This window comes from Lipotes vexillifer, unplaced genomic scaffold, assembly GCF_000442215.2.
Source record: "Lipotes vexillifer unplaced genomic scaffold, Lipotes_vexillifer_v1.1 scaffold691, whole genome shotgun sequence".
NCBI lineage: Eukaryota > Metazoa > Chordata > Mammalia > Artiodactyla > Lipotidae > Lipotes > Lipotes vexillifer.
Window position 1 is genome coordinate 2,473,534 of NW_006788040.1, and position 25,142 is coordinate 2,498,675.

The 25,142-nt window shown below is 55.8% G+C and overlaps 1 protein-coding gene across 1 annotated transcript in view; it reads right to left on the reverse strand.

Moving 5' to 3' along the window:
* Nucleotides 1-25,142, reverse strand: part of TTC28 (tetratricopeptide repeat domain 28) — a 173,770-nt gene that overhangs the window by 812 nt on the left and 147,816 nt on the right. Inside the window, 9 exon segments of the mRNA XM_007472219.1 lie at nt 1; nt 3-817; nt 2,029-2,136; nt 5,258-5,387; nt 7,496-7,572; nt 8,160-8,391; nt 10,648-10,772; nt 13,094-13,814; nt 15,469-15,648. The exon segment at nt 1 is cut by the window's left edge and continues 812 nt beyond it. Coding sequence (XP_007472281.1) covers nt 1; nt 3-817; nt 2,029-2,136; nt 5,258-5,387; nt 7,496-7,572; nt 8,160-8,391; nt 10,648-10,772; nt 13,094-13,814; nt 15,469-15,648 — 2,389 coding nt within the window.

Consider the following 25,142-nt stretch of genomic DNA (forward strand, 5'->3'; position numbering starts at 1 on the left):
CTTGTTTCTGACGCTCTGAAGACAGCAGCGCTGTTGGGCACGGAAATGCCATCTTCAGGATTAGTGCCCTTACCTTGACCACTGCCCCTCTGAAGACGTTCCACCGCAATGAGATGGCTTTGTGTCTCCTCTAGAATCTTCTGGGCCAACTCTTGTGGATCAAGCTTTGGGTTGCTTTCTTCTTGGGATTTCACGGTACTATCTGTTTCTGTGCTAGACTGGTCTGATTCTCCCGTATCTGAACTTGCTAGTTTTCCAACCTTCTGGAAGGGTGAGTTTGGGCTGGGAATCAGAGTCATTTTAACTGGAGAGTTTGGAGTGCTTATGCTCCCCTTGGAGCTTACTGAAACTTTCACACCTCCAGCTGTCCCGACGCGGGACTGTTTGTGATCTGGTGAGAAGCGAGTCTTTCTGTTTTCTTGGTAGGCCGCCAAGGGCTCAGTGCTGATGATGGAAAACCCTTCGTATTCTTCTTCGTCTTTGCTGTCTGCAGGGCGGGTCGGGGGGGACAGCTGGCTCCGAGGCAGGGTGGATCGCTGTGGGAAGGTGTTCTTGGACCGGTCGTAGTCCTGCCTTCCTCGAGGACCTCCGCCCTCTGACCCACCCTCAGGCTTGGAGACAAAGCTCATTGAGGAGGCGATGGAGCTCAGACTGTACACAGAGATGGCATCTGAGGCTATGCTCTCTGCACCGGTGGGAGAGAAAGGAGGGTGCTGGTAGCCCAAGGGCAGAGCATTGGAGACAGACTGGGCTGAGGCCAGAGACTCCAGGGAGGACGAGCTGTCAAGGCTGAGGCGCTTGGGCAGCTCAGTGGAATCTAAGACAAAACATAGGCGCCCAGAGGACAGTTAGAATTCTGTATGGTTCTTATTTTTCTTTCACAAGCATCCTTATATGCATAGAAGCTAGCAAAGCATTATGCAAGTGTTACTTATACACAACTTGAATTCATCTTATAAGCCTGAAACACACAGTCCTGTTGGAAAAAGTAAAGCTTACACTGGGGACAAAAACACCCCGAGAATGCCCACAGCCCCGTGCGCTGCGCACCCCACCATGTGCCCATCTCCACTCTGCTCCCTATCTCACGGGACCCCATGGCAGCCTCCTGCTCTGAATGGGGCGATCTGTGATGCCCCCTGTCCTAAACCCTCACCCGCCATCCCTTCCAGCTCCGGCCCCATCGCTCCACACCCCAGCAACCTCCTCTCCGCACGGCCTCTCCTCCCAGCTGCTCTTAACCCACTCCAGTCAGGCTTTCGTCCTCCCCAGTTCATGTAAAGGTTAACAGTGGCCACCAAATCTGGTATTCTGCACAATCACACCTGGCCCTCGTGGACTGATCCTTCCCGGGCCCCTCCTTATCTCTGTGACCTCTGACCCCAGGAGCGCCCACAGGACACAGTCCTCTTCCCCTCGGACCTATGTGCACATTTATGTCTCCACACTGGACTCCTCTAACCAGCTGCCTATGAAGGTGTCCAAGAGGAAACTCAGACCCCTCCCATTCCTTCTGCCACTTTCAAGGTCTCAGCAAAGGCAGCCCCATTCTGGCAGCTGTTCCAAAGAACAGGATATCACCTTTGGCCCTCTCTCTCTGAGCACATTTATCAGCAGGCCCTGCTGGTTGCCTTCAAGCCTCGGCCACCATCCGAGCCAGCATTTAGCCTCGCTTGGCCTCTTGAGAATGGCAGGCAGGCTTGCCCCAGGGTCTGAAAAGTGCCTCGCAGGCCCAGCTCTGGGCACCACTGCTCCCTCATCACCTCTGATGCGATGCCACCCTCACTTCCTTAGTCCCTTAATCGGCACATTTTCTGCAGAGCACATGGTGGCACCTCATCTAACATATACTACCTGTATGCTCATCGTAAGTTGAGTTCCATGAGAGCAGGGAGTTTGTTTACTTGAACATTCCGTAACACACAAAAAAGGTTCGTTCACTTAATTCTTCCTCTTCCCAAACCATAATCAGGGTCATGCCCGTGGCTCCTGGGGGCCACTTGGGGTGCCGCCACACGGAGCTCTTACCGAAGAGTGCGAGCAGTGCTTGGAGCGCAAAGTGCATGGTCCGTCGATTGGCTTGTTTCCCGGTTTTCAGAATTACTTCCTCCTGACCAACCTCACAGAGATCAAAACCTATAGAAACAAAGAATATAAACACCTGCTTCCTTAGGGAAGATTCCATGTCCTAAAAAGGATTAGGGCTCCTCATACAGTCCCAGGGGAACCCCTGCAGACCCCTCAGAAAGCCCCGCCTGGGCCCCCCACCTGCGCGTCAATCATGAGAACATCAAGTCACGTGAACCAACGGGGGCCAGCTCTGCGACCATCACACCTGCTCAGCGTGGCTCCCCCCTTGCTGTGTGTGGACCTCTGTCCCTTCGTAGAGCGCTGAACTGCATTCTCCAGAGGACAGGGTGGGAATTAGTAAGGCTCATTAATGCTTGTCTCCATTCTTTTGCAGAAGAACAGTCCACTTAAAGAATACTGTCCAGGACGGACAATGGCCACTCCGTTCGGCATTAGGTCCAATATTTAAAGCTAGTGCAGGGGAAGGTGGAAGCTTCTCAAGGGCGAGGACAGTGTCTCCATGTGTGGTCCCTGTCTGCCACAAGGGCTCTGAGATGAGCGCTCTCTGATGCTGCAGAATCTGCTGTATTGGCTGAACTGCCCTGCAGGCACTCCACTCCTCTCTGCCAGAGCCTAAGGGGCTGCTCCTGAGCCTAAAAAACAGTTCTAATGAGACACGGAGCTGGCACAACCAAGAGCAGGAGCCTCCTGAGCAGGAGGCTGCCTAACGAGCTGTCGCCACAGCACTTAGACTCATCAGGGGCCATTACACAGGCAGCCAGCACGTCTCCCGAGAAGAATGTAGGAGGAAGAAGCCAAACAGACACCACAGCCAGTGCTGCGTCCATAGGCGGTGCCACCGAGCAAGGAGTTAGGGCCTGGGAGCCTCAGCATGGAGCGTCTTCACTCACCTCCTCAGCGGATCACTGAGCTCTGCCTCAAACAGTGCAGATGCTCAGTGCCCGCAGCCAGGGGGCAGGCCCTGTGATCCCAGGCCCTTCTCCTCTGACCTCACAGTCTTCCCACAGTAGGGACCCATGATACTTGATGGATGACGGAGAGCATTCGCCAAAGGAGAAATCTGTCTCTGCCTTTTTTATTCTTGTAACTCTGATATTGGTTCTGACACTATCATCATTCCTTTGGGAATTAGATTCAGTAGAGTAGCCACTCAGCATTCGGGTTGCTATGGGACATTTTCCTCTCTGAACTCAAAAATAAACAGTCCCTGAAAACAACAGGAAGGTCTCAGAGAACTCAGCACTTTGAAAACGAATATCTAATAATATAAGTGTAACATTTTTAGTTAGAAAACTCTATCAAAGTAATTTGAACTGGTTGCTCTAATAGAACTGAGTCCTCTAAATAAACCACAGCTCTGTGATGGGTGTGATGGTGCCAAGCGCTGGAGGGGGTGCTTCTCCCTAGTCTCAGTCCAGAGGACTTAAAAATCAGAAGTGTGTGCACCCAACTTACCCCTTGAGTATCACTGGGATTTGCAAAGTACAGAGACGTAGAGGAGCATCAACAAAAGTCACCTAGGATCCCAACACCAGAGAGAGCCAGTGACACACCTGGCAAAGGGGCATCAGAAACAGCCTGTCCACAGGGGAGGAGGGCTGGCTCCGTCACACCTGCACTCGAAGCGGGGGCTGAGGCCCTGCTTGAGGACAAGAGCTTTTCCTTTATACAGAAGGGCCTTGGCTTCGTTCTTGCCTCACCCTGCAGCCCGTCACAAAGGTGAAGAGACCCAACCTGGGTGTGGACCTGATCTTTCTCACCCTTGCTCCATCTGCTCCTCACTTACCTATTCAGATATAAATTTACTATGTTTACACCAAGAAGCCTATGTTTTAAGTCCACAGAAAACAAGTAAATAGTACAAATCATAAAGGACATCAAAGCATCTACTCACAGGGGATTTGGAGCCCCTGCGGGGCTGTGTGGCTTTCCCCCTTTACCTTCAAAAACAAATGGAGCCTGCCCTAAGCTGAGTTGGGCTGGGAAAGGTCATCTACAAATGGGCTAGCAAAGATGGCCCGATACTGAATATCCAGGCCTCCCAAGCAGAAGAGAAGTTCCTTAAAAAGGAATCTGCCCTGCCATGTTTGATGGCTGGTCCCTGTACCAGTGAATCCAGGCCATGTCAACCTCCAAAGACGCCCCACTCCATCAGGTAAAAAACCAAGGGCCTTCCACTGGCCTCACAGCCCCAGGATCTACCCCATCCTCTGTCTCATCTACCCCCGTGTCCCCTGCACCTTGCCCAAGCTCACAGACACTCTTCCCTCGGCCTGGATCTTTCATCCACAGGCCCTGGGCCTGCCAGCCTCCCTGCCTCCACCCCTCCAGCACATCACTGTGACCCCAATGCTTTTGTCTGTCATGGTGCTTCCTCACCTGAGGTGCTCCCCTTAGATTAGGTCTTTCTATGTCTGTCTGTCTCCCCCTCTAGCATGAAAACTCTGGTAAGAGGGCAGGGCTTTTTGTCCTTTGCTCACCGCTGATCCCCAGTGCCTAGAACACTGCCTGACATAGAACAGGTGTTGAAAAACAAAAACAAAAGTGTGGAGTGTATGGCTCTCCGGCAAGTCACACAGGCACTTAAGTGGGGCCGGAGGAGAGCAGCTTGGCCTCTCAAGATGTTTTATCAACAAACGCACCTCTGGTAAGAAAAGAGCGATATTGTTGGGAGCTGCCTCAGTTGGGTTACAATGTTGAAAAAGGAAGAGTGTTCTGGATTGAAAGAGGATCCTGGAATAAGCAGTTCTAGGTCCCCGTGATCAATCAAAGGTGGTTTCAATTGTATTTTTTTCTGCCAAGTTCCAGTAGCCAGTGATAGGGACCAATATTGAAATCATTATTTTACGACTTGACTTTATTTTCTTTAATCATGGCCTGACTCCCAGCAGTACTTGAATCTAACAGATTCATCTTAACGCAATGACTACAAATGGGAGAGAGGAAGTCGTAAGGTAGGGAGAGTGGGACAAAGCTGGAAGGCCATTTGGAAATTGTGCTAAAGCACAAAGGCTAAAGCCTTTGCATAGCTATTTTTAAGTAATAAACTAAGAAAACACTAAGACCCCTAAGAGTCTATCAACTTTACCCAATAGAAATGAGAAAAATAGGTTTTTTAAAAAATAGAATGAAAGAAGCCAGTGAAGTCAAGGATGCTCCATCCTACCTAGAGCCGCCAGGAATTCGTGACATCCCGGGAGCCGCCACAGCTGGACGCTGATGGAGACCTGAATGGGGGCTGATGCGAAGTCCTGCTCCTTCTCGCCGGCCTGCAGCTGGACCAGCACCTGGTGGAGCTGAGCGGGGAGAGCGTCAGCGTCCGCTGCATCTGGCCCCCAGGGGTTTGTCCCCAAGTTTCTCTTGTGTCACCTGTCATTATCATCGCTAATGACCTTACACGTGGGTAGCATCTGAAATTCTCTTTACGGTGCCTCCATGCCTACTGTCCTGCTGTCCTCTCTGGGGGAGCTCAAGGCCCAGCCCCCAGGCAGGGTTTCTGCTTCCAGCCTCTTCCCTCGCACACTGGCCACGGGGCTATGAGTGCAGGAGGGGACTCGGGGCCTAGAGGAGGGGTGGGGTCTCCCGGACACAACCTGCTGAATGTGTGAACTCCACCCGGGGCCTCCTGTGGGTTCACAGTGTGTTGCTCCTGCCCCTGCTGTTCTGAGGGAACTTGAAAGGTCAAATCAAGAGCACAAGAAGGGTGGAGCAGGAAAGGGGAGCCAGAGCGGAGATGGGGCAGACCACCTGAGCCAGCGGCACTGACCCCCCAGCCTGAGCGCGTGTTGGCGAGACAGCAGTGCCAGGGGGACCTCGGGGTGGGCGGGTTGAGGGGCTCACCTGACAACAGTGCTACTCAGAGTGGTACTCACCATTCCAACCATATTTTTAACAGCCTTCGGCCAGCAGATTATAAGAAGAAGAAAGAAAAAGAGAGAAAGAAGAGAATTTAGACTTAAGCACAGGTAGTTACGCAACACAAGCTGATCACTGCTGTAGGAAGCACCACACCGGGCCCGCGGCTCTGACCCGGAGGGGAGAGGAGTGAGAGTCAGCAGGGACACACAGGAGAACGCACAGCCACGCCCAGGCCAGACGCGCTGGGGGTGGGGGTGGGGCCAGGGTCGGCCGGGCCCTGCCCTTCCTCGCCAGGAGAGGGGGAGGGGCACAGTGGGCTCGGGTAGGCCACTCTGTAGAGCAAAGTCCACTCTGGTTCCAGAGTGACTTGGAAATGCCTACCATCCCCCAGCCACTGGGGGCGGCCCAGGACGCTTCCCTGTGGAGGTCCCTATGCTGCCACCAAAAGCTAGAAATTAAGCTATTGGCTGTTTGGATGCTCAGCCTGGCCCTGTAAATGTAATTTTAGCTTTCTCTTTTTGTAGAGCACAGGCTCTGTAGCCCTCCTGGGTTCAGTATGTTTAAGTGTCTTCCTGATTCTATTCAACAAGCAGGTCTAACACACTTACTACAAAGTAGCAGAAACTCAGTGAAGGGGCCAGATCAGTGAGCTATGTTCCAAATCCAAGCTGGAAACCACCCCAGGTAGGGGGAGGCTCCAGGAACCAATCAGATTTGCAGAGGTTAACCCTAGATGGAGCAGCTTTATTTCCACATAGAAACAGTTCAGCTAAAACGAAATCTGCTGATATCTAATAACGTGTATTTTTCAAATTATTACACTGTAAGGTGCCCAGAGAAAACTGCTCTGTGCTCTTCAGGGGTTGCTACACTGTCACCCCAGTGCTTGTTCCAGACCCTCACTGGCCAGTAGGAAGATCAGAAGCTCTTAGGCCAAGTTGGGAAGGGCCTACATGATGCTAAGGGTTAGAATCCTCCAATTCTCTGAATTAGATCTACATTCTCCTAAAAGAAAGCACTTTTTGAAAAGCTGCTAAGCAGTATCTTTCATGAGACTTGACTTTGTGTTCACCGCTGTGCCTCAGTGGTGGTTTTGTTTCAGGCAGGGGTCATACTTTGATCTAAGAATAAGTATTGGAGCACCTGTAGCCACCCTGACGGGATGGCCCTACACCTGCTGGCTTGGGTAAGGTGGCTGCCACACTTGTCAATCAGCAGAAACAGTTGGTGGTTAGGGATGATAAGGTGCAGGAGACCACTGAATGGAGAGTTCAGGAAATGCCCTGAGATTACAGGTGACTTAAGCATCCTCTGAGGCCCTTGGGACTCAGTGCCCAGGGAGGACACCGGGAGAACTTGCTCCTCTGTGCCTGCACCTGCTGGAGAGGGCAGTTCTACTCCCAGCCCTTGCCTTTTCCTTCTCATTACAAAAGCTGAAAAAAAGCAGTGAGGCGTCACGTGCAGGTTCCTATTTGAGGCCAAATCACTGTCTTTCCAACCCGGCACAGTCCTCAGACCTGGGCTCAGCTGTCCTGGCTCAACTCACCCGGCTGATGAGCTGCTCGCCCGTCTCCGAGGCAGTGATGAGCTTGCAGAGGGCTTGGAGGGCAGGGTTGGGCAGACCTAAAGCAAGGAGGAGGCAGGTGTTATCCGGAGGGGGCCTCTGCGCCCACAGTCCTGCACCTTCCGAGGGGAACGCACCCCAAACGCTCAGCTTTGGTGGCATTTTCAGAGGCTCGGGACAGCCAGGCGTGTGTATCCGTGTCTGACTTGTCTCTGAGAAGGGCAGATGGAGGCAGGTCCAGTCCTGACCCTGCTGTGTCCTCGAGGCATATGGTCACATGCCAGGATCCCAACTAGTCGCTCAGGCAGCATCACCCGCTTCGAGTGAAACACAAAGGGCAGCCCTGAGCATCTGTGCCCCGCGTCACCCTGGGGTCAGCCACACAGCTCTGTCAGATCCGAAGCTGCTGAGTAAATGTTAATAGCAGCTACTGTTTGCCCAACAAGACCTCACGTCACCCCAGGAAGGGGCAGAGGATATGTTGACATCAGATGGAAACACTAGGTCAGGAGCACTCCTTTCCCCCAGATCAGGAGGAGTCTGTGTCTGGGACTCCTTCTCAGGAGACCCTCGCTCCTCCCCGCCTGAGACCCAGCAGGGACTGCGGCCACCCACTACCCTGCTCAAGCTGTCAGCCAAGGCTCACCCAGCAGGGACTGGATGGTGCTGCTGCACTGCTGGAGCCGGTCGCCCGGGTCGGAGGTTGGGAAGAAGACGGCTGCTGGCAGGCCGCTGGCCGGGGGGTCCAGCCGGAAGCCCACAGCAGTGAGGAGGGCCTGCCAGCCGGGGATGCCACCCACTTTATTCTCCACGCTCTGCTGGGATGTGTACATGGCGTTGCGCTGCCCGTTCTGAATGCGCTGCAGGGACTTCTCCACCTGCAGGGGAGGGGGGAGTGAGGTGCCACTCTGTGCGGGGTGGCCGGGGGTGGGGGTACCCTGTTTTCTCTCCAAGTGGCTTTGGGGGAACACAAAGCCCGTGTGGGAAGCTCTGCAGGGCTGGCAGCTGCCACCAGGCACCCCGGCCTGAGGACCACACTCTGCAGCAGCAGCCAGTGTCTTGCAAAGGAGGGGCTGCTACCATCAGAGCTGAGGGCTGGAGACTCAGAAGAGTCCTGTCCCTTCCCTAACCCAGCTCCGGGCTGTCTTCCACAGACACTGAAGTGACTTGTCTGAAAACCAATCTCCGGCCAGGGACCTGCCCCAAACCCTGCAATGGCTGCGCGCCATCACTAGGATGAACCCTCAGGCCTTCAGGACCCCCCTCACTGCTCGTGCACCTCACACACACCAAGCAGTGCCCACCGTGGGGCCTTCGTCCCCCAGGCCTCCGACTCCTCCTCCATCCTGTAGCGCTGACCTCTGGAACCTGTGTCCACCTGCACACGGGCCCCTTCCACCTTCCAGGGCCTAAATCAGTGCTGCCAGGTAACTGCCACCTTAACTCTCCCAGGGAGCGTCCACAGCACCTGCAACAGCCGCAGGCCTTCCCTCGGCGGTTTTTCTAAGGGAAACCTCAGTCCCTCTGAGATGTCACCTGTTCTGGGGCACATGTGCCGTCACTGGAGGGGAAGGAGAGTTGTCCAGGATGTCACTTGAGACTTTTCTTAGAGTAAAACCCTGGGATGCTGGGGGCTGACATCAGAGGCAGGAGGAAACGCACATTCCCGGGCAGGACAGACAGGCGGCCAGCTGGCTGTCCCCTGGGCTAGAAGGGCGCTAGAGACACTGTCCAGTGGATAGTTAGAAGGAGGAAAAGACTGGTAAACTTGACCCATGGCCCCTACACTCACCCCAGAAGATGAAGCCAAGAAGAAAGAGAAAATCCTTAGATGTACTCGAGGGGCCTCAAGGCCAAACGGGAGCGGAGAGGCCTGGCTCTTGCTCCACGGCCTGGCCTGGGAGGAGAAAGCAAATGGGCTACAGCGAGGAGGAAGGGCACCTCTCGGGGCGAGAGGGACCTGACAAGGGTCGTAGTGCTAAACCAACATAAAGGCTCCGTGCAGCTTCCAGGCACAGGTTAAAATCAGTTGAGAAAGTCTTCCCCCAAAATTCTCAAAGCACAAGAGCATGTCCACCCAGTGGCAGGCAGCATGGGTGCCTTGCGTCTGGCCCAAGAGCTGTCAGAGGTTTCAGGCTCCAGCATTCTTGTTCACACACTGATTTCTGTCAGGCCTGAAAAAACCTCCTTCAGGCAGACCTGAGCTTAAGAAATGTCTGTGACTGATCCCTCACTGGAGTCCACACAGAGCTGATAACCAGCCTCATGGGCCGCAGCGTTCCCCTGGCCAAGGGCACATGCCCACCCAGAAGCCGGCCCCAGCCCACTGCCAGGACCTGTGGAGAAGCCTTCACTGGGTCCTTCCCTCCTGAGCACAGGCAGAGCCGTGTGTGCACCTCTAAGCTACGGGGTGGCTGTTTGCCTTGGGTTTGGAAAGAGCTCGGCTGTGGCCTGGGCTGTCCCCCACCTTCCCCTGCCTCACGGGGTCTGGGCTGGGGCTGCACTGGTCTTTCTGGCACAGAACTCCAAGGAAGCTAAGAATTCTAAATTATTTGAAACTGCCTTCCAGGTTAGCAAGGTGGAAGGGTGGAACAAGTTTTATGTCACTGTTTCCTGGCTTGATTTATTTATAACCTTTCAATTCTGTAGAAAATGGCGTGGGGCCTCTGTGTTCTCACCAGGGCCCCACCAAGAGTAGGGTTGGGCTTGGACTCTTCCAACTGAGTTTAGGGAAAGGCCAGTGTCCTTTGATTATAAAATAGCAGTTCTCAGCTACTGGGACCCTATTGTGTGCCAGCTACTCACCTTTTCTCTAACCCTCACAAGAACCTTGAAAAGGTAAAGTTTTATCCCGCCTTCTACTCAAGGAAGTTGAGGCTCGGAGAGCAAGGTCACTTGCCCAAAGCCATGGGGTGGAAGCACCTGTGGTCAGGCCCTGCTCCAGGGCCCCCGTGGGCCACCCCCCACAGGGTCTGGGCAAGGATGGCTGCAGCCATCGGTGTGACGCTGCACACAGACATCTGGGGACAACGTCCCCTCCTGCTCACGCCCCCCGGTGCTGTGGGATCCCTCCAGCTTCGCCCTGCTCCTTGTGCATCTCCGGCCGCCTCCCGCGAGGGCCCTGCGCCCCTTACCAGGTGCAGCAGCACTCGCAGGGCATCCCGCGCCCGCTCTGGGTGCTGGAGGATCTCGGTGAGGGCCTGGCCGATGAGCGAGGAGGGACTGTTGAGCTTCACATCGCTCCCGATGAGCAAGAACCCTGTGGGGAGCCCAGAAAGCACCTCAGAGTCACCCTCACCCAGCCCAGCTGGTCTCTACAGCTCATTTGTGCCACAGAGAGAGAGAGAGGCGTGCCAAGGACAGCTGCTCCACGGGCTGGACCGGGAAGGCTAACTCACGGGGGCAGTTTGATACTCTTTTGCTGGGTGAGCTGCTCAGGAAAGCTGCTGAGGTAACTGCGCAGTGAGCGAGGCAGGAAAAGGCTGTGTGGCCCCCAGGGCCCCTCCCTGGCTTGGCCACCATCCCGAGGAATGATCTGCCTTGTTTTCCCTGAAATTAATCTGTGTCGGTCTGGAATGTGCCCGGGGATGGAGGGGCGGGTGTGCCTGACTCCTCGGGGCCACCAGACGAGGGGACAGGAGGAGGTATCTCCCAGTTGTAAGACGAGCAAACAGAGCCTAGGCTGGGGAGGAAGGAGCCACACGTCTGCCTGGATCTTGTCCCCCTTCCTCTTCCCCAGCACCCACTTCCATAAGCAGGGCCTGGGGGAGGTACACAGCGGAGCAGCCTCCCCCAGCAACTTTAGGACCAACCTTCCCCAAGTAATGGAGGGGAAGGGTTTTCTGAGAATGAATGTGCCAAGGCTGTTTTTAAGGGTAACAGGGCAGCATCATTAAACACCATTTCCCACAGAACAGAGTTGACTTTTCTATCTATTGTCTGTTACTAAAACTAAACAATGACAAAAATACCACGTCCGTAAGATGGGAAGATGCGGGGTGGGGTTGGGAGGCCCTGTCAAGAATAAATGGCCAAGCATAGGGGCTGGGTCCCCACAAACCCTGCAGTACATTCTGCGGGACCACATGGTGCTCAGAGCCCCTTCTGACTGCTGAGAACAGATATAAACAGACACCATGTGCTGAGAACAATCATGGAAACCACGGGCATGATCGCCTCTGATTTCCACATCTCCTGGCAGAAGAAGTCTGGCAACATGGCCAGGCCCAAACCCACAGGGCCTGCCTGCCCCGTGCCTCGCAGATGGAGGGCCCAGTCGTGAGCTGAGGGCTGCCAGAGAGGAGGCCTGCTGGACCAACTGAATGTTTCTCTTCAGCCACGTGAGGAAACAGGATAGATTCTGCTTTGAATTTTGAATACCTTTTTGAACAAGACCACAGCTATGATGTGTTTGTGAAGTAAACACGTTCCACTCCTCAACAACATGGCTCACCCACCCGGCACCAGCCCTTGGCCGTGGGCAACTTCAGCGCCACGCCCAGGGCGGCCCCCGCGGGCTCCTGTTTGCTCGCCACTGGGCCTGGGACGCCACGGCCCTGCTTCAGGGCTCACCCGCCTTTGGGGAACGACACCAGCAACCTCAGCTCACGTCAACTGGATTTACTTTGAGGGGAAGAGTAAGATGAAAGTCATTTTGTTCCCAGCTTTTAAACATATAAATGAATGGTATATTTTTTTGCCATTAAAACAATAAAATGTAAATGTTTGAAAATAGTATTTTTGGTGTTCCTCTGCTTCTCAAGGTTTAAGACACTCATTGTGGCATTGGTGGGATTGTCTTCTGCTCTGGAGGTCCTGGGGAGGTGTAGGGGCCAATTCAGAGACCACCACAAATCATGAAGTGTGTCAGCAAAGCGGCCCTGCCACAGGAGAGACCTGGGTCTCAGCCTGTCGGGGAGGGTCTCCCGCATGGGAGGGTCCACAGCGGGTCGCAGGTCATCACACGGAGCTGAGCGGCAGACCAGATGTCACAGGGAACATGCTCCCTCCACCTCCAGGCCCTCATGCCCCTCACAGGGCCCTGCGGTGGGACCACTGGGCACACACGCCGCCGGCCCTTCACGCATCACAAGACGTTCAACCCACTCCTCAGACTGTCTCAAATGTGGACAGGGAGATGCCGGCACCACCACCGTCATCCCCTTGGTACCACTGAGGACACTGAGCTTCAGGGAGGGTAAGGAACCTGTCTCAGGTCACACAGCCTGATGTGGAGCTGGACGAAACCCACGTCCTCCGATGACCAAATCTCAGGTCTTTCTGAACACACTGACTGCTCTTTCCTACAGTCTGGGATTTCATATGAGGGCCGTAAAATGGGTCACCCAGTATACATGACATCAGGAGGGGCTTGACATGTGCTCTGATGGCAAACTCTTCTGATGCTCCTGCTCACAAGGCCACTTAGTGAGGAGAGGCTGACTTGGCTCGGCCAGCGAGGCCCCCTCCCTGAGCCTCTCCGCACTGTCTTTCCCCAGTGCCCCCCCCCCGCCCCCGTCCTCACACCCCACCGCCCCTGACTGTGCCCCCAGGCCCTCTGACAGGTGCCCGAGCCCCTACCTGCCCAGTTGGAGGGGTGTGAGAAGGCCTTGCTGCTCTGCACCACCTTCATGGCCTCACCCAGGGCTGCGCTGGCCTTCAGGCCATTCAGCAGGGACGAGTACAAGGCGTGCAGGAACATCTTGGAAGCAGCCACGGGCACAGGCCACAGAGACACGAGGACACACTGTGCGCCAGCCGCCAGGAAGGCCCGCGTCAGCGCGATGACCCCATCGGCTGTGACCTTGCTGTTGGACTCCTGGGAGGAGCCGAGAACCACCAGCTTCACAGGCAGCCGCAGGTCCAGGACGTCGGCGGCCGTGAGCAGCAGCTCCTGCAGTGGCGGGCAGTCCGAGATGCTCTCGCCATCGCTGGTGTCATCCTGCACCCGCAGGGACTCAGGGATGGTGTAGGGGTGGCCGAAGGAGCTCTTGCTGCCAGCGGGGGTGCCTTCCACACTGGGCGTGAGGACTAAGGCCGACAGTTTCCAAGAGATGTGGGTGGCAAAGTGGACGCACTCGGCCTGGGTCAGGGCGCTCATGACCCGCTCTTTGGTGGCCACGCTGCCCACCAGCGGCTGGCAGCCCAGCAGCTCGGACACCATGTAGGCCTCCTCCTCGGCTGACGGCATCGGGCCCCACAGCCACCTGTCCATCACCGCCGATGGGAGCTTGGGGTTGCCGACCACAGCCGCCATGGACGTGGAGCTGGAGTAGGCGGGAGGGTTCTTCCGCAGGTGAGACTGGAGGGGAGGGAAGACAGCAGGCCACCCATTAGGGCTTCTCTGGGGCAGGCAGATGCCAGCTCTCCAGTAGGGCTGCATCCAGCGTGGCTCCACCTGATCTGATAACTTTGTTCACTCTACTTTTCAAGACCTTTTTGACACAGGTGCATGTCTGACTGAGAATCACACCTGCTGGTGACAAGCTCTTGAAAACAATGAGACCAGATAGATGGCAGGAAGACCCCTTGACGTCTGTCAAGCCGGAGGGGGGTGGGACAGGGCATGTAGGAGGCGAGGGTGTGCGGGGCAGGATTACCTGCCGTACATCTCCCTCCCACAGGCTCCCCTGTGAGCCCCTCAATCAGGGGGAACCCACTCCTGATGCAACAGGGGCTCTGAGGGGTGATTTTGTTTAAACTTGCAAAAAGCAAGTCGCAGGGGAGACAGGGCCAAATTAAGTCCTTTAGAGGCACTACAACTGGAAAGATGAATAACATCACTGAATTACAAAATCAGCATAAAGAAGCCCAACAAAGTTCTGATTTTCCCCTACGATGCCTTCTGATGTTTTTTGGGGAAAACATCACGTATCAAATTATTTCAAAATAATTTCTTGGTGTTTCCACCTGGTGATGCCTTAAACTGGGAAAGAGAAATGCCTCTCGGGTGCCTGTCGGGAGACGGGACTCTTCCACTCTCTGGTTCATCTCTGCCTCCCAGGGTGCCCTGGCAGCCGGAGAGGTGAGTCGACCCTCCGTGCCGGACGGCACACAGCTGGCTCATGGATGGGATTCACAGTCAACCACGGACATGAGGAAAACTTGGAGAAAATCATTTCTTTCACCTTGAACCGATTCTGTCCCGTGAGAAGTACGATTCAGCAACAAAAACAGTCATAACTAAGATCTCCAAAACCCGTGAGGCAGAAACTGACCTGGCTGGAACCATGCCAATGACCAAGGTCAATGGAGGCCAAGGCAGGTCCTGTGGGGGCCGCCCACGCCCAGGCCTGGGGCAGGAGTGTCGGGGCAGGAGGGAGCCCGGGTCTCAGGGTATCTGGGCGAGTTTAGAGAAGGGAAGAGGGCTCAGGGCTGGCTCCGAAGGCCCTCTAGGTAGGTGGGTAGCGCCATGGGGTGGCTGTGGGCTAAGCCCTGACCTGCGGTGGGCCACTGTCACCCCCTTGAGTCCACAGAGTTCATCCCACACTGATTTTTGCTGAATGAGACCCAAGTCCTGAAAGCCACCCATTTGTTTTCGGTTCTTTGTCGGCCTGTGGGGCCCTTGCCCACTTGACGCTAATCCCATCTGTCTGCCCTCCGTGCCTGCGGCCCCTCTGCTGGGCACACTCGGCGCCCACTCAGCGGTCAGCTTGGCGGGTGAGCGCGGCCCCCAGGGCATGACCCGCTTCCTCAGACAGGCGGCACGGCCTCCAGCCTGACTCCCAGGGTTGGGAGTAGCTCCCAACCCTGGTGTCACAGCAAAGCAACGCAGAGAGACATGACGGTGGCCTCCTGGGGTGGCAAAGGGTTCGGGAGGCTGTCCCCCTGCCTTCGGACGGATCTGCTCCAAAGTCACCCCACCAGCCGCAAACTAGGGAGTCCACACCTCCTCCTGCGGACGCCAGCCCAGCCAAAGGGACGGCGCCCCAAACACCCAGGCGGGCCTGACTTACCTTGGCCTGAGGACCGAGGGAGCGGATGGAAGGGACGGCAATGAGGGCGAAGCGCTCGTACAGGTACTCGTTGGAGGAGCTTCCCTTCAGGAGGGCGAACGGGATGAGGTAGAGCTCCCCCTCCAGAACCAGGACCAGCTGCCGGTGCCGGCCCACAGGGCCGCTGGAGTGCATCAGGCCCTGCGGGGTGAGTGGAGCGGCTGACACACCCAGCGGGGGGGACGCCTGGGGAGGACCAGGCACCCCCGCCCCCAGGGGGGCCGCTCAGGGAGTGGGGGCGATGGGCGGGGCTCCCTCCCACCTGCCTCACAGGCGCCGCCCCGAGGAGGAGGGTAGAGGAGCAGGGCCAGGAGGGAGACCTGTCACCCGTCACGAAGGGTGTCCCACAGAGACAAGGAACAGCCTGGGTCATCCACATGTTTCTACAGATGGCAGGGGATTCATGCAAAGGGCAGCTGTCCCAGAAAGCACTCAGTGAGCCATGGTGCACCTGAAGGACCAGGGCAGGAGATGCTGCATCGGCACAGGGACCCTACGGGCAGTGTAGGAATGACCCTGTCACACAGGCAGTGAGGTCTCGACCAAAGTGGGACGTGCTGTCCATTTCAGCGGACAGGAGGCGAGAGAACTGGCGTGCAGACAGAAGCTTTGGGAACCGGGATGACATCCCCGGAGGAGAAGGGTTCCGGATTCCAGGACCTCAAGTCACCTCAGGCCTCTGTGTCCCTCCCCCGAGGACAGGATGGCCCCATGGCCCCAGTCTCTGCAGGGGCTGTTCCCCCTCGCTCCCCCGGTGCTGGCAGGGAATCTGACACTGGTGGGACCCCCATCACTCCTGAAAGGCCCAGGCGGGGACCTGAGGGAAGGGTGAGTGCATGCGGACCCAGAGCAGACAGACATCCCTCATGCTCCAACAGAATTGCTCATGGAGACGAAGGCCGGATGAATCTGGATGACGCAAGTGGCAACGACTGTGAAAACCAGACTAGACATAGGCTAGGTGTGAATAAAGAGATGAAGCGGCCACAGGAGCCTGCGGGGAGAATCTGCAGGGCCCACAGACCACGGGCACCAGGTGCCAGGTGCTGGGTGGCCCTGAGCCCTGGGGTGCTGGCTCGGGGAAGGGTCACAGCCGGGTCCCGCCCCCCATCCCTCTGTTGCCCAAGCCACTGCGCTCTGGAGGAGCGAGTGTCCACTGCCGCACTGCTGTGGGCACTGGGCTGAGGGTGCAGAGGGCATTCAGCTAACCCAAAGGGACACGCGCCTGGCGGGACATTCTGTCTGTACAAACCCCCTGTGGCTTTCTTCCTTTTTTAAAAATTCTAGATGCATCTAAAGAAAGCAGAAGTAAAAATTATTGGGCCAACTGTTTCTTTTTTTCTTTAAGAGCTACCTTCCAAGAAAGGGTAAAAGCATCGCTGCACAGCCCAGGAAGGAAGAAGTAGGGTGTGCACAGTGGCCACCCCTGGGCTCAACTCCTGGGCTCCGCGGGCCACACCGAGGCCCCTGCCTGGCCTGGCACAGGGAGGAGGCTCTGGAAGGCCCTCTGGAGGGCAGACCGCTGGCTGCTGCAGTGTACCCAGAGGCCCTGGGGGCCGGGCCGGAGCAGCTGGGCTGATGGTACCCTGACCTCGGGGATGGGTCAGCAGCTGTGACAGTGACAACTGCTCGCTGTCCAGCCAGAGCACTGCTGCCCGGCACGTGGGCAATGGGGGGGCTCAGGCCACCTGCCATGGGCAGAACCAGACTCATCCTCACCTGATCCGGGGTCACCAGGCATCACTGGACGGGGTGGCAGCCCTACCCCTGCAGACCTTCCCTGGACTCCACCTGCCAGGGCCCCAACCCTGATAAGTCTCTGTCGGGTGTCATTCCAGAGGTCACGGGCTTCACAGGGACACAGCACTCTCAGACAAGTCCCCAGTCACAACAGCACCTGTCACATGAAGTGAAGGTAGTTGAGGGGTGCTGGGCCAGGTAAGAGGCTGGACGCTGCTTAGAGAAAAGGTCCGCAGGCAGCGTGCCTTTGAAGGAACTCGGCTAACTCCGCCCACAAGACTGTCTTGTCTGAGGCACAAGCCTGAAGAGGGTGATGTCACGTCCTGGGAGGAGCTCAGGTGTCTTCTGCGACGACTGCTTTCTGATCTCTCCAACAGCCACTAGTGTCTAAGGTGGGTGACTGGGCGATGGGGAGCCACGTCCGTTCAGGACTCAGTCCCTGCTCGAGAGCTCACGATGATGCAATGTCTCAGAAAATAAAACGTGCACAAGAAACCACTACTGAGTGAGACCACGGAAGTGTAAAACACCAGCCCCAGAGGGTGGGACACGATGCTGGGCCCCCCCAGCTGCTGCTCTGCACGTGAGGGTGGGGAGGCCCCACCTGGGCAGACGAGGCCCATGGGGCACACGGAGGGCAAGGCTGGAGAGGGACTCGGGAGCCAGATGGTGGAGGCTTGAGGCTGAGCGGGAGTGTGGCTCTCGCGGGCTGTGGGGACCTGCATCCTCTGCTGCGGAACCTCTGATGAAGCCTTGAAAGGCAGCCTCTGCACCAACGAGACGGGCTGCACGCGGTAATTCAGACGAGGAAACGCAGCGGAGAGAACGGGACACGACTTGCCAGGACTTGGTGAAGAGTGGCCTTAGCAGCGAGGAGAGGGAAACGCCTCTGAAACTCTAGCCTGGGAGCTTGCGAGCCTGTCTCTGAACTGTGTACCCGAATTCATAGGTCCAGGTCCTCCCGGGACAGCACCTCGTGGCAGGTTCTGGCCTGGCACGCACAGCCCTGGGTGAGGGCTCCAAACGGGACCCTTGTCCAGCAGAGGGGAAGGAGATGGGTGGTGGCAGATGGGCTGCATGGCAGACGGGCAGCCCTGGTTAAAGGCAGCAGGAACACTGACCGAACGTGTTGGAACAGGGGCCCTGAAAGTTGTCCTCTGCATCCTGCCTCCAGGACACATGAGCGTCACCCTGGCACGGAAGGATCAGCCATAATCCAACGTGAACTTAAACACAGAGAGCACAGTGATGTCTCTATGCAAGCTACACCTCGTCTGTTAGATGGAAAAGGAGAGAGAATTCAAGGAAGCACTATTCTGCGCCTCCGTCTGTCAGTCTGGGAAGGGCTCGCTGGCTTCTGAAGCCCTGGGTTTGAAGGACAAAAGGGCTCCGCATCGCCCCCACACCCGCCACGAGCACAGTCCAACAAATGCCAGCAAGGATTCCAAGTCTCTGACCCCTACAGTTTCTAGAAAGGTGTCTTCTGAAATAGAAAACACCAGGCCAAGTGCCCTAAAAATCTGTTTATTCCCCCAGGAAGCGTCCCTTCGCTCTCACCAGGGCCGTGACCCTGCCTGTCGCAGCAAACACGGCTGGAGGACTCGCAGTGCCAGGCCAGCCCGGCTGGAGGGGAGGTGGGCAGTGAGAGGACGAAAACAGGCGAAGCCCAGGCTTTGCAGAGGAGACAGGGCTCCTCTCCACAGGGGGGCTCCAGGAGGCTGTTATCCGCTCCCACCTCAGCTCCCAACGCCCTGTCCACACCTGCTCTTCACACACTGCTTCCTGCAGCCGGTTCTCCCGAGCGACACGTGCTGCCCTGAGGCGGGCGGGCAGGCATGCATGCCCGCGCGTACTAAACGCAGCCCTGCTGTGGCCCCGCCGGCGGTGGCTCCTGGCCTCCTCCCAGCCGCACTCGGGGGTGGCCCGGCTCTGGCCTGACCAGGGAACAGCCCGCTCCCGGGGAGTGGGTGGAGGGGGAACCACACCTCATCAGTGTCCGTCCTTCCTGGGTTTCGCTCCCTCAGCCCAGGAGAACCACACAGTCTCCTGTATCTCACAGTTACCCCTTCACCACAGGGAACAGTCTTGATGCTGATCTCCCCTGGTTAACCTACCTGTGCTTTCTAGCTCCGGACCAGACCCAGACCCTCTGTTGAGCGGGGTTTGGAAGGTTGGAAAGCCTTGCCCAGTGACCAGGAAGGGAAGGCACATTCCGGGAGAGGCCTTTGCCACGGGGTCTGGGCCCGTGTGCTGGGTCGGGAGCTCTGGGGGACCCAGAACTGCTAGATGATGGGGTGTGTGGTTAGGGGAGAGGTGGAGGGGGTTCTGAGAACATAGACAAGACTCTCACCTCCCTTCCCCTCAGTTCCCGAACCCACGGGACAGCAATGACGCCGCGACCTCACAGGCAGCGTGTGGGGCTCTAGGTGGGCCCTCAGCACATACCGGTCAAACGTGAATTCTCAACTGCCTCCAGGTGCTTTAAGTAAGAGGAACACAGGTCCTATTATTCATACTATTCTTTCCTGCTGGGTCTCGATCATTTTTCTAGTACAACTCATTTCCTTTCCCTCCTGTGTTTGTAAACGTGGCCAAAACACGTAAATGGCCTCTTTGGAGCGTCCAGCTCCACATGGAACCCAGGGACTCAGGGATACCGCCATCACCACGGTCCTCCTCACCTGCACGTCTCCACCACCATCATCCACAGCTCTTCACTGAGTATCCACCACACCTGACACCTGTGAAACCCACCGCCGAGCAGTTACCCTGACGTCCAATTTCCGAGTCGGCAGTTCCCCCAGGCAACCCCCACAGGTCCCAAGTGTTTGCCTGGGTGGTGAACTCTGATTCGATCACCATTTTGGTTAACGGGATCTCCCATATACACTCATGGTGACCGGGGTGGGGGGTGCTGAACCGTTTGGAAAGCACCAATATCGAACGTGATATTGCATGCGTCCTAACTTTGGCTTAAGCACTACGTGCTCTGTGCACAGCACCAGGGTCCAGAGGAGCAGCCTGCAGCCCCCACACTGCAGGGAGTTCCGTTTTCACGGAAGGACAGGAGGCCTCTCAGAGCCTCGCAGCATCACAGGCCAGAGAATGAACACCCCCTGATCACCATGGGGGAGGGCAAGAAAACTCCTGGGTCCATGAACTTTCCAGCAGATTCGATTTGGGATGAAATGGACTTCACTATGTACAACAAGGATTCCAGAAGCAAAGAACTGACTGCTGGGAATCTGGATACCCCAGAACCCTGTACAGGGCTTAGGATTTTTTTCCTGACTTATATTTTTGATTGAGTGAATTGATCAAACAGAACTTTTTAAGGTAGAGAAACCTTTTATGTGACGCTTCTGAGAAATATTGGTGTCATGGATGGTTGTATCAGTCTCAGTAAATATCAAAGCTGTTCAGAAAAAACCCCTGAAACCATGACTAAAAGCTACCAGGACTGCAGACACTGTACTCCAACCAGAAATGCAGAAGTCCAAATTCGACCCACTCAACTGTCCTCTCTGAACAACAAAAAACAAACCACTGGTTTGCCTGGAGATTCTGAGAAGGGGCAAACCAGAGGAATCTGGCTACGGGAGATGCATGACCAGTGGCCAACCAGAGCCAGAGGGGCCTGCCGGCCACCCAGGGTCCAGTCTCAGCCAAGTCAGCCCAGGGGTCTGCTCATGCAAAGAGGCCTCTCTGTGGCCGAAATGGTGAAAACGAGCCCACACGCCCTCAGTGGAAGGCGTGCCTTGGCTCCCCCAGAACCTACTGGGGTCAGGCTAAGACGGGGGCAGTTGAACATCAGCTCGAATCGACCCAAGGGGCCCTGACCCAGGTGAGAACACCGCTTGCCTGGCAGCAGCTCGCTGATTGGTCTGGCGCTCTCACCACTGCTTCAGCAGTCCAGAGAGCTTGTGAGTCTTCCCTCCGTTTTTCCTTCTCCTAATCAGCTGTGGTGACACTTGCGGTCCTTGGGTGACGTCTGTCCTATCCATGTGAATGTTACCACAAAGTCCCAATCAGAAATCAGACAGCCTGGCGGTGCCCATCTCGTGGGCCTTGTCCCCCCCTCCACACTCTGGAGTCAAGGTCGGACTGTTGTGTGACAAGCCTTCGAAGACGACCTCCAAAGCCTCCAGTCAATTTACAAACCAGGCACCTGACCAGTCGGTCTCATCTACTGGGTAAGGATAAGCTAGGTTATCACACTGCTTTACAAGAGTCCCTTTCCCCCAGAGCAGACACCACAGCCACGACCCTGCCAAAGCCCGGCTCTCCTCCTGGTCAAGCCCCTGGCAGAGCCAGACCCCTACCTCGAGTTCTCAGAGGAGAGGTCCTGGGCCGTCCTGGAGATGTGGTGTCTAGGAAGGCAGTTTACCAACCTAACCGACGTGAAAGGCAAGTTTTAAGTCAGTTTCTGGGGTCCTGAACCAAATAACTCCGCTTAGCCTGGAGGCTTCTTTAGTCAAGAGCAGAGGTGGACGAGGGGGACCGTCCCTTCTGACCAGAGTCGTTCACTCCTCCTGCCTGTCCTATCATCTTGGCTTTGACGACTGTAAACTTAGCAAACAGGGAATTTAAATAAATGGAAATAATTATAAGGATGACAGAGACTATAACTAGAACAAGCCCAGGGACTTGTTAAATCACTTTTAAAGAGTGATTTGACCAAATCCTAGGGAATTTTAGACTCTACACCTGGGTCCTTAATGCTAGCAGCTTCTGGCTTTGGATGAAGCCCCGTCTGCAAACTGAGGGGTAATTCGGGGCCTGCGCTTCACGTGGAGCAGCCCTGGGGGGGCGTGGTTCTGTGTGTCCCTGTGGCGAGTCCAGGCTTGGGCACGAGTTACTACCCTTCACGGTGACGAAGAACGAATGTCACGGACACAAACCGGGTCCCGGTCCCTCTCACACTAGCACGTGCCACTTTGGTGACATTTTCTCCTTTGGGTCTGAGACAGGATTTGACTTAATGTTTGATGATGGCTCATGTGCAGATGGAACGGGGCCTCCTCAATGATAACTGGACATGCTCACCCGTCCTGACAGCAAAGGACAGCGTGCTTCAAGGAAAGAGCCACAGCAGTGTTTCCCTTCAGCTAAATTAAATCAAGTCCTGGTGCAAGCCTCGGTAAAATATTATTCTGTTCCACTTTTCATACCGTCTGACCTAGTCCCTTAGCAACAGGACTGAGGCTAAACAAAGGCAGTTGTTCAAATAATTATACGTCCCATGTGAAGAGGCTAATCGTTTTAGTCTTGAAGTGCCATTAATTCATAATCTTGGACTTTTGGTTTTGATTTGTATTTTCACTGAAAATGTGAAGAAGGCCTGGCTCTGTCTGGCAGCTGACAGCGGCGGGAGTGGCGGATGGTGCCGTGTCGCCCTCTAGTGGCCTCCGAAGCAGGGCGGGAAGCAGCAGTCGTAGTCCTCCGCCAGGCAGTGTGCTGAGCGGGAGCACGGTCCATGAGCATCATACCCGGCAAACCGCCCCCGCCCCCAGTCTCCTCTGTGCCCGGTGTGCGCCTGGCTGTGCCTGGCACGTGTCAATAAACACGTGAATGGAGTGAAGATATGGGGAGGGAAGGAACTCCTGATTAGATCCCAGCTCTTCGGTGAAGTGGTTTTACTGAACCACTGTGAGTCCCATTAGTCAGCCAAGGGAAAGCTCTTGCCCTGATCATTTACTTTAACGACCTCTGAAAGGTTTTACTCCACATCTCTTGTGAGGCAGCCTAACTCCTTCACTGTGTTCTAACTCCTCAGTCACAAAAGGACTAAATATCAGGAACTAAATGCTTTCAAACTAAATGCCTCACTTCAAGATGAGACGCACCCCTGAGGGTCCCACCCGTTCACACATGCAGTTCCCGAGCACAGAGGGGCCGCCGCAGCCTCAGGACGCCGGCACGCACGTTGGGGGGCCAGGGTTTCCTTCCTTAGTCAACTGTATAAAGACATGACTTCGATCACAGTTCTAACTCGTTTGGGGCTCGAGTCCATAAATCTTCCCCCTCCTGGCACCCGTGGAGGAGCACAGATGTCCAGACACAAGCAGTCACTAATCCCACTGGCATGTTTATATTCTTTAAGTCATAGGGGAAAGTCCTCAGAGAGAAAAACTGTCTGAGAAACACAGGGCAGAGTTTATGAACTCATGGGACCCCTTCAAGGATGACTCGTGGCTGTAGCAGCCTCTCTCCTGGGTGGAAACGCTGCAAAGGATGGAGGGAGTGGCTGCCTCTCTCCGCCCCCAGCCTCTTCCAGCTGCTCTCCACCCCGAGGATTTCTGTCTTTGATACAAGGGAAGAGCCGCTTCCCTGGCCAAAAGGGGCGGGTGTCAACCAGCGAAACAAACAACGCTCAGGTGTGGGTCCCCTGCAGGCACTTCACTGGACTTGGGATCTACCCAGAAGTAAGCCGGAACCAGCACGGGGCTGGCTGACAGGGTCGGGGGCTCAAAGACTCAAAGCGGCTCCAGGGCAGGCCCAGCCCCGTCCTTCTGCTTGATAACCTCTAGGAAAGCTCCCAGCTGCCACAAAAGGGCGGCCACAGAAAACCCATTAGCTGACTTCTGCCTTGGGTCTTCTCTTTTGTATCCAGATTAGACCCAAAAAACAAATGCAGCTTTGGACCACGTACCATCTATAAATTTTACTGAGTGCCAACATGCACCAGGCCCCGTGACAGCTGCTAGGGACACAGAGATGGCTCTGCTCGGTGGCATCGTCCTCAATTTCTAATGAGGACACAGGTACTCAAGGAGGGGTACCAGCTTGGCCAAGGTCACCTAGCCAGGAAAAGGCAGTGCTAGACATGAGACCAGGCTTCCAGCTCCTAGAGGCTCTATGCTTCCCTCCACCCGTGTCCCTGAGCGAGGGAAGTCCAGAGGGCACCACCAGGCAGTGCAGCCTCCTGAAAAATATTTGGCAAGTTGACACACATCCTGGGAAGGCCAGGCCAGGAGATGCACTGGCATTTCCTGAGGGTGAAGGGATCACTGTTAAGGTGAGGACACCTTGAGGATGCACCTCACCTCTGTCAGTCGGCTAAAGTGGAAGAGAACTGCTGATGGGCCACTCCAACACCTGTGAGACGAATCTCCCACCTGGCTGTGGGGAGCTGCTAGGAGGGACACACAGGCTGGCTCCCTGAGGGCCCATCAATCCCCACCCTTCCCAGCTGAGAGCTGGGCCCCCCAGGAGCACAGCCTCCACTTGCTGCAGGGGCCTGTTATGAACTGGATGCTTGTGTCCCCCCCAAATTTATATGTTCATGCTCTAGGCCCCCAGTGTGATGGTATTTGGAGGTAGGACCTTGGGGAGATAATTCAGTTTAGATGAGGTCATGAGGGCAGGACCTCCATGATGGGATTAGTGTCCTTAGAAGAAGAGGAAGAGACCTGAGTGTGCTCGCTCTCCCTGTCTCTCTGTCTCTGTCTTTCTCTCCATCACGTGAGGACACGTGCAAAACTAGCTGTTTTCAAGCCAGGAAGAGGTCTCCCACCAAGAATCTGGGATTTCCAGCCTCCAGAACTGTGAGAAATAAATGTCGGTTGTTTAAGCCCCAGTCAGCAGCATTTTGTTACAGTAGCCAGAGCTGAGTAATACCCAGTCGCATACAAAAGCATCTGATGGGCTCACCATTCAGATTCACAAGATCCCTGAGCCCTCTGGCAGCCCTCCCCCAACACCCTCCCGCCAGTTACGGAGCCACGTCTGGATTGAAAAGTGATGTGCAAAGACTATAGGGCCACAGAAACCTGTCAGCAGTCACGCTCAACCTTCTAGAGAAAAAATCACAAGTGCAAGGGTCTCTGCCACTGGACCCTGTGGTGGAGTGAGTCCTGACAAGGGCAGAGGCCAAGGGTCTGTTCTCAGCAGGA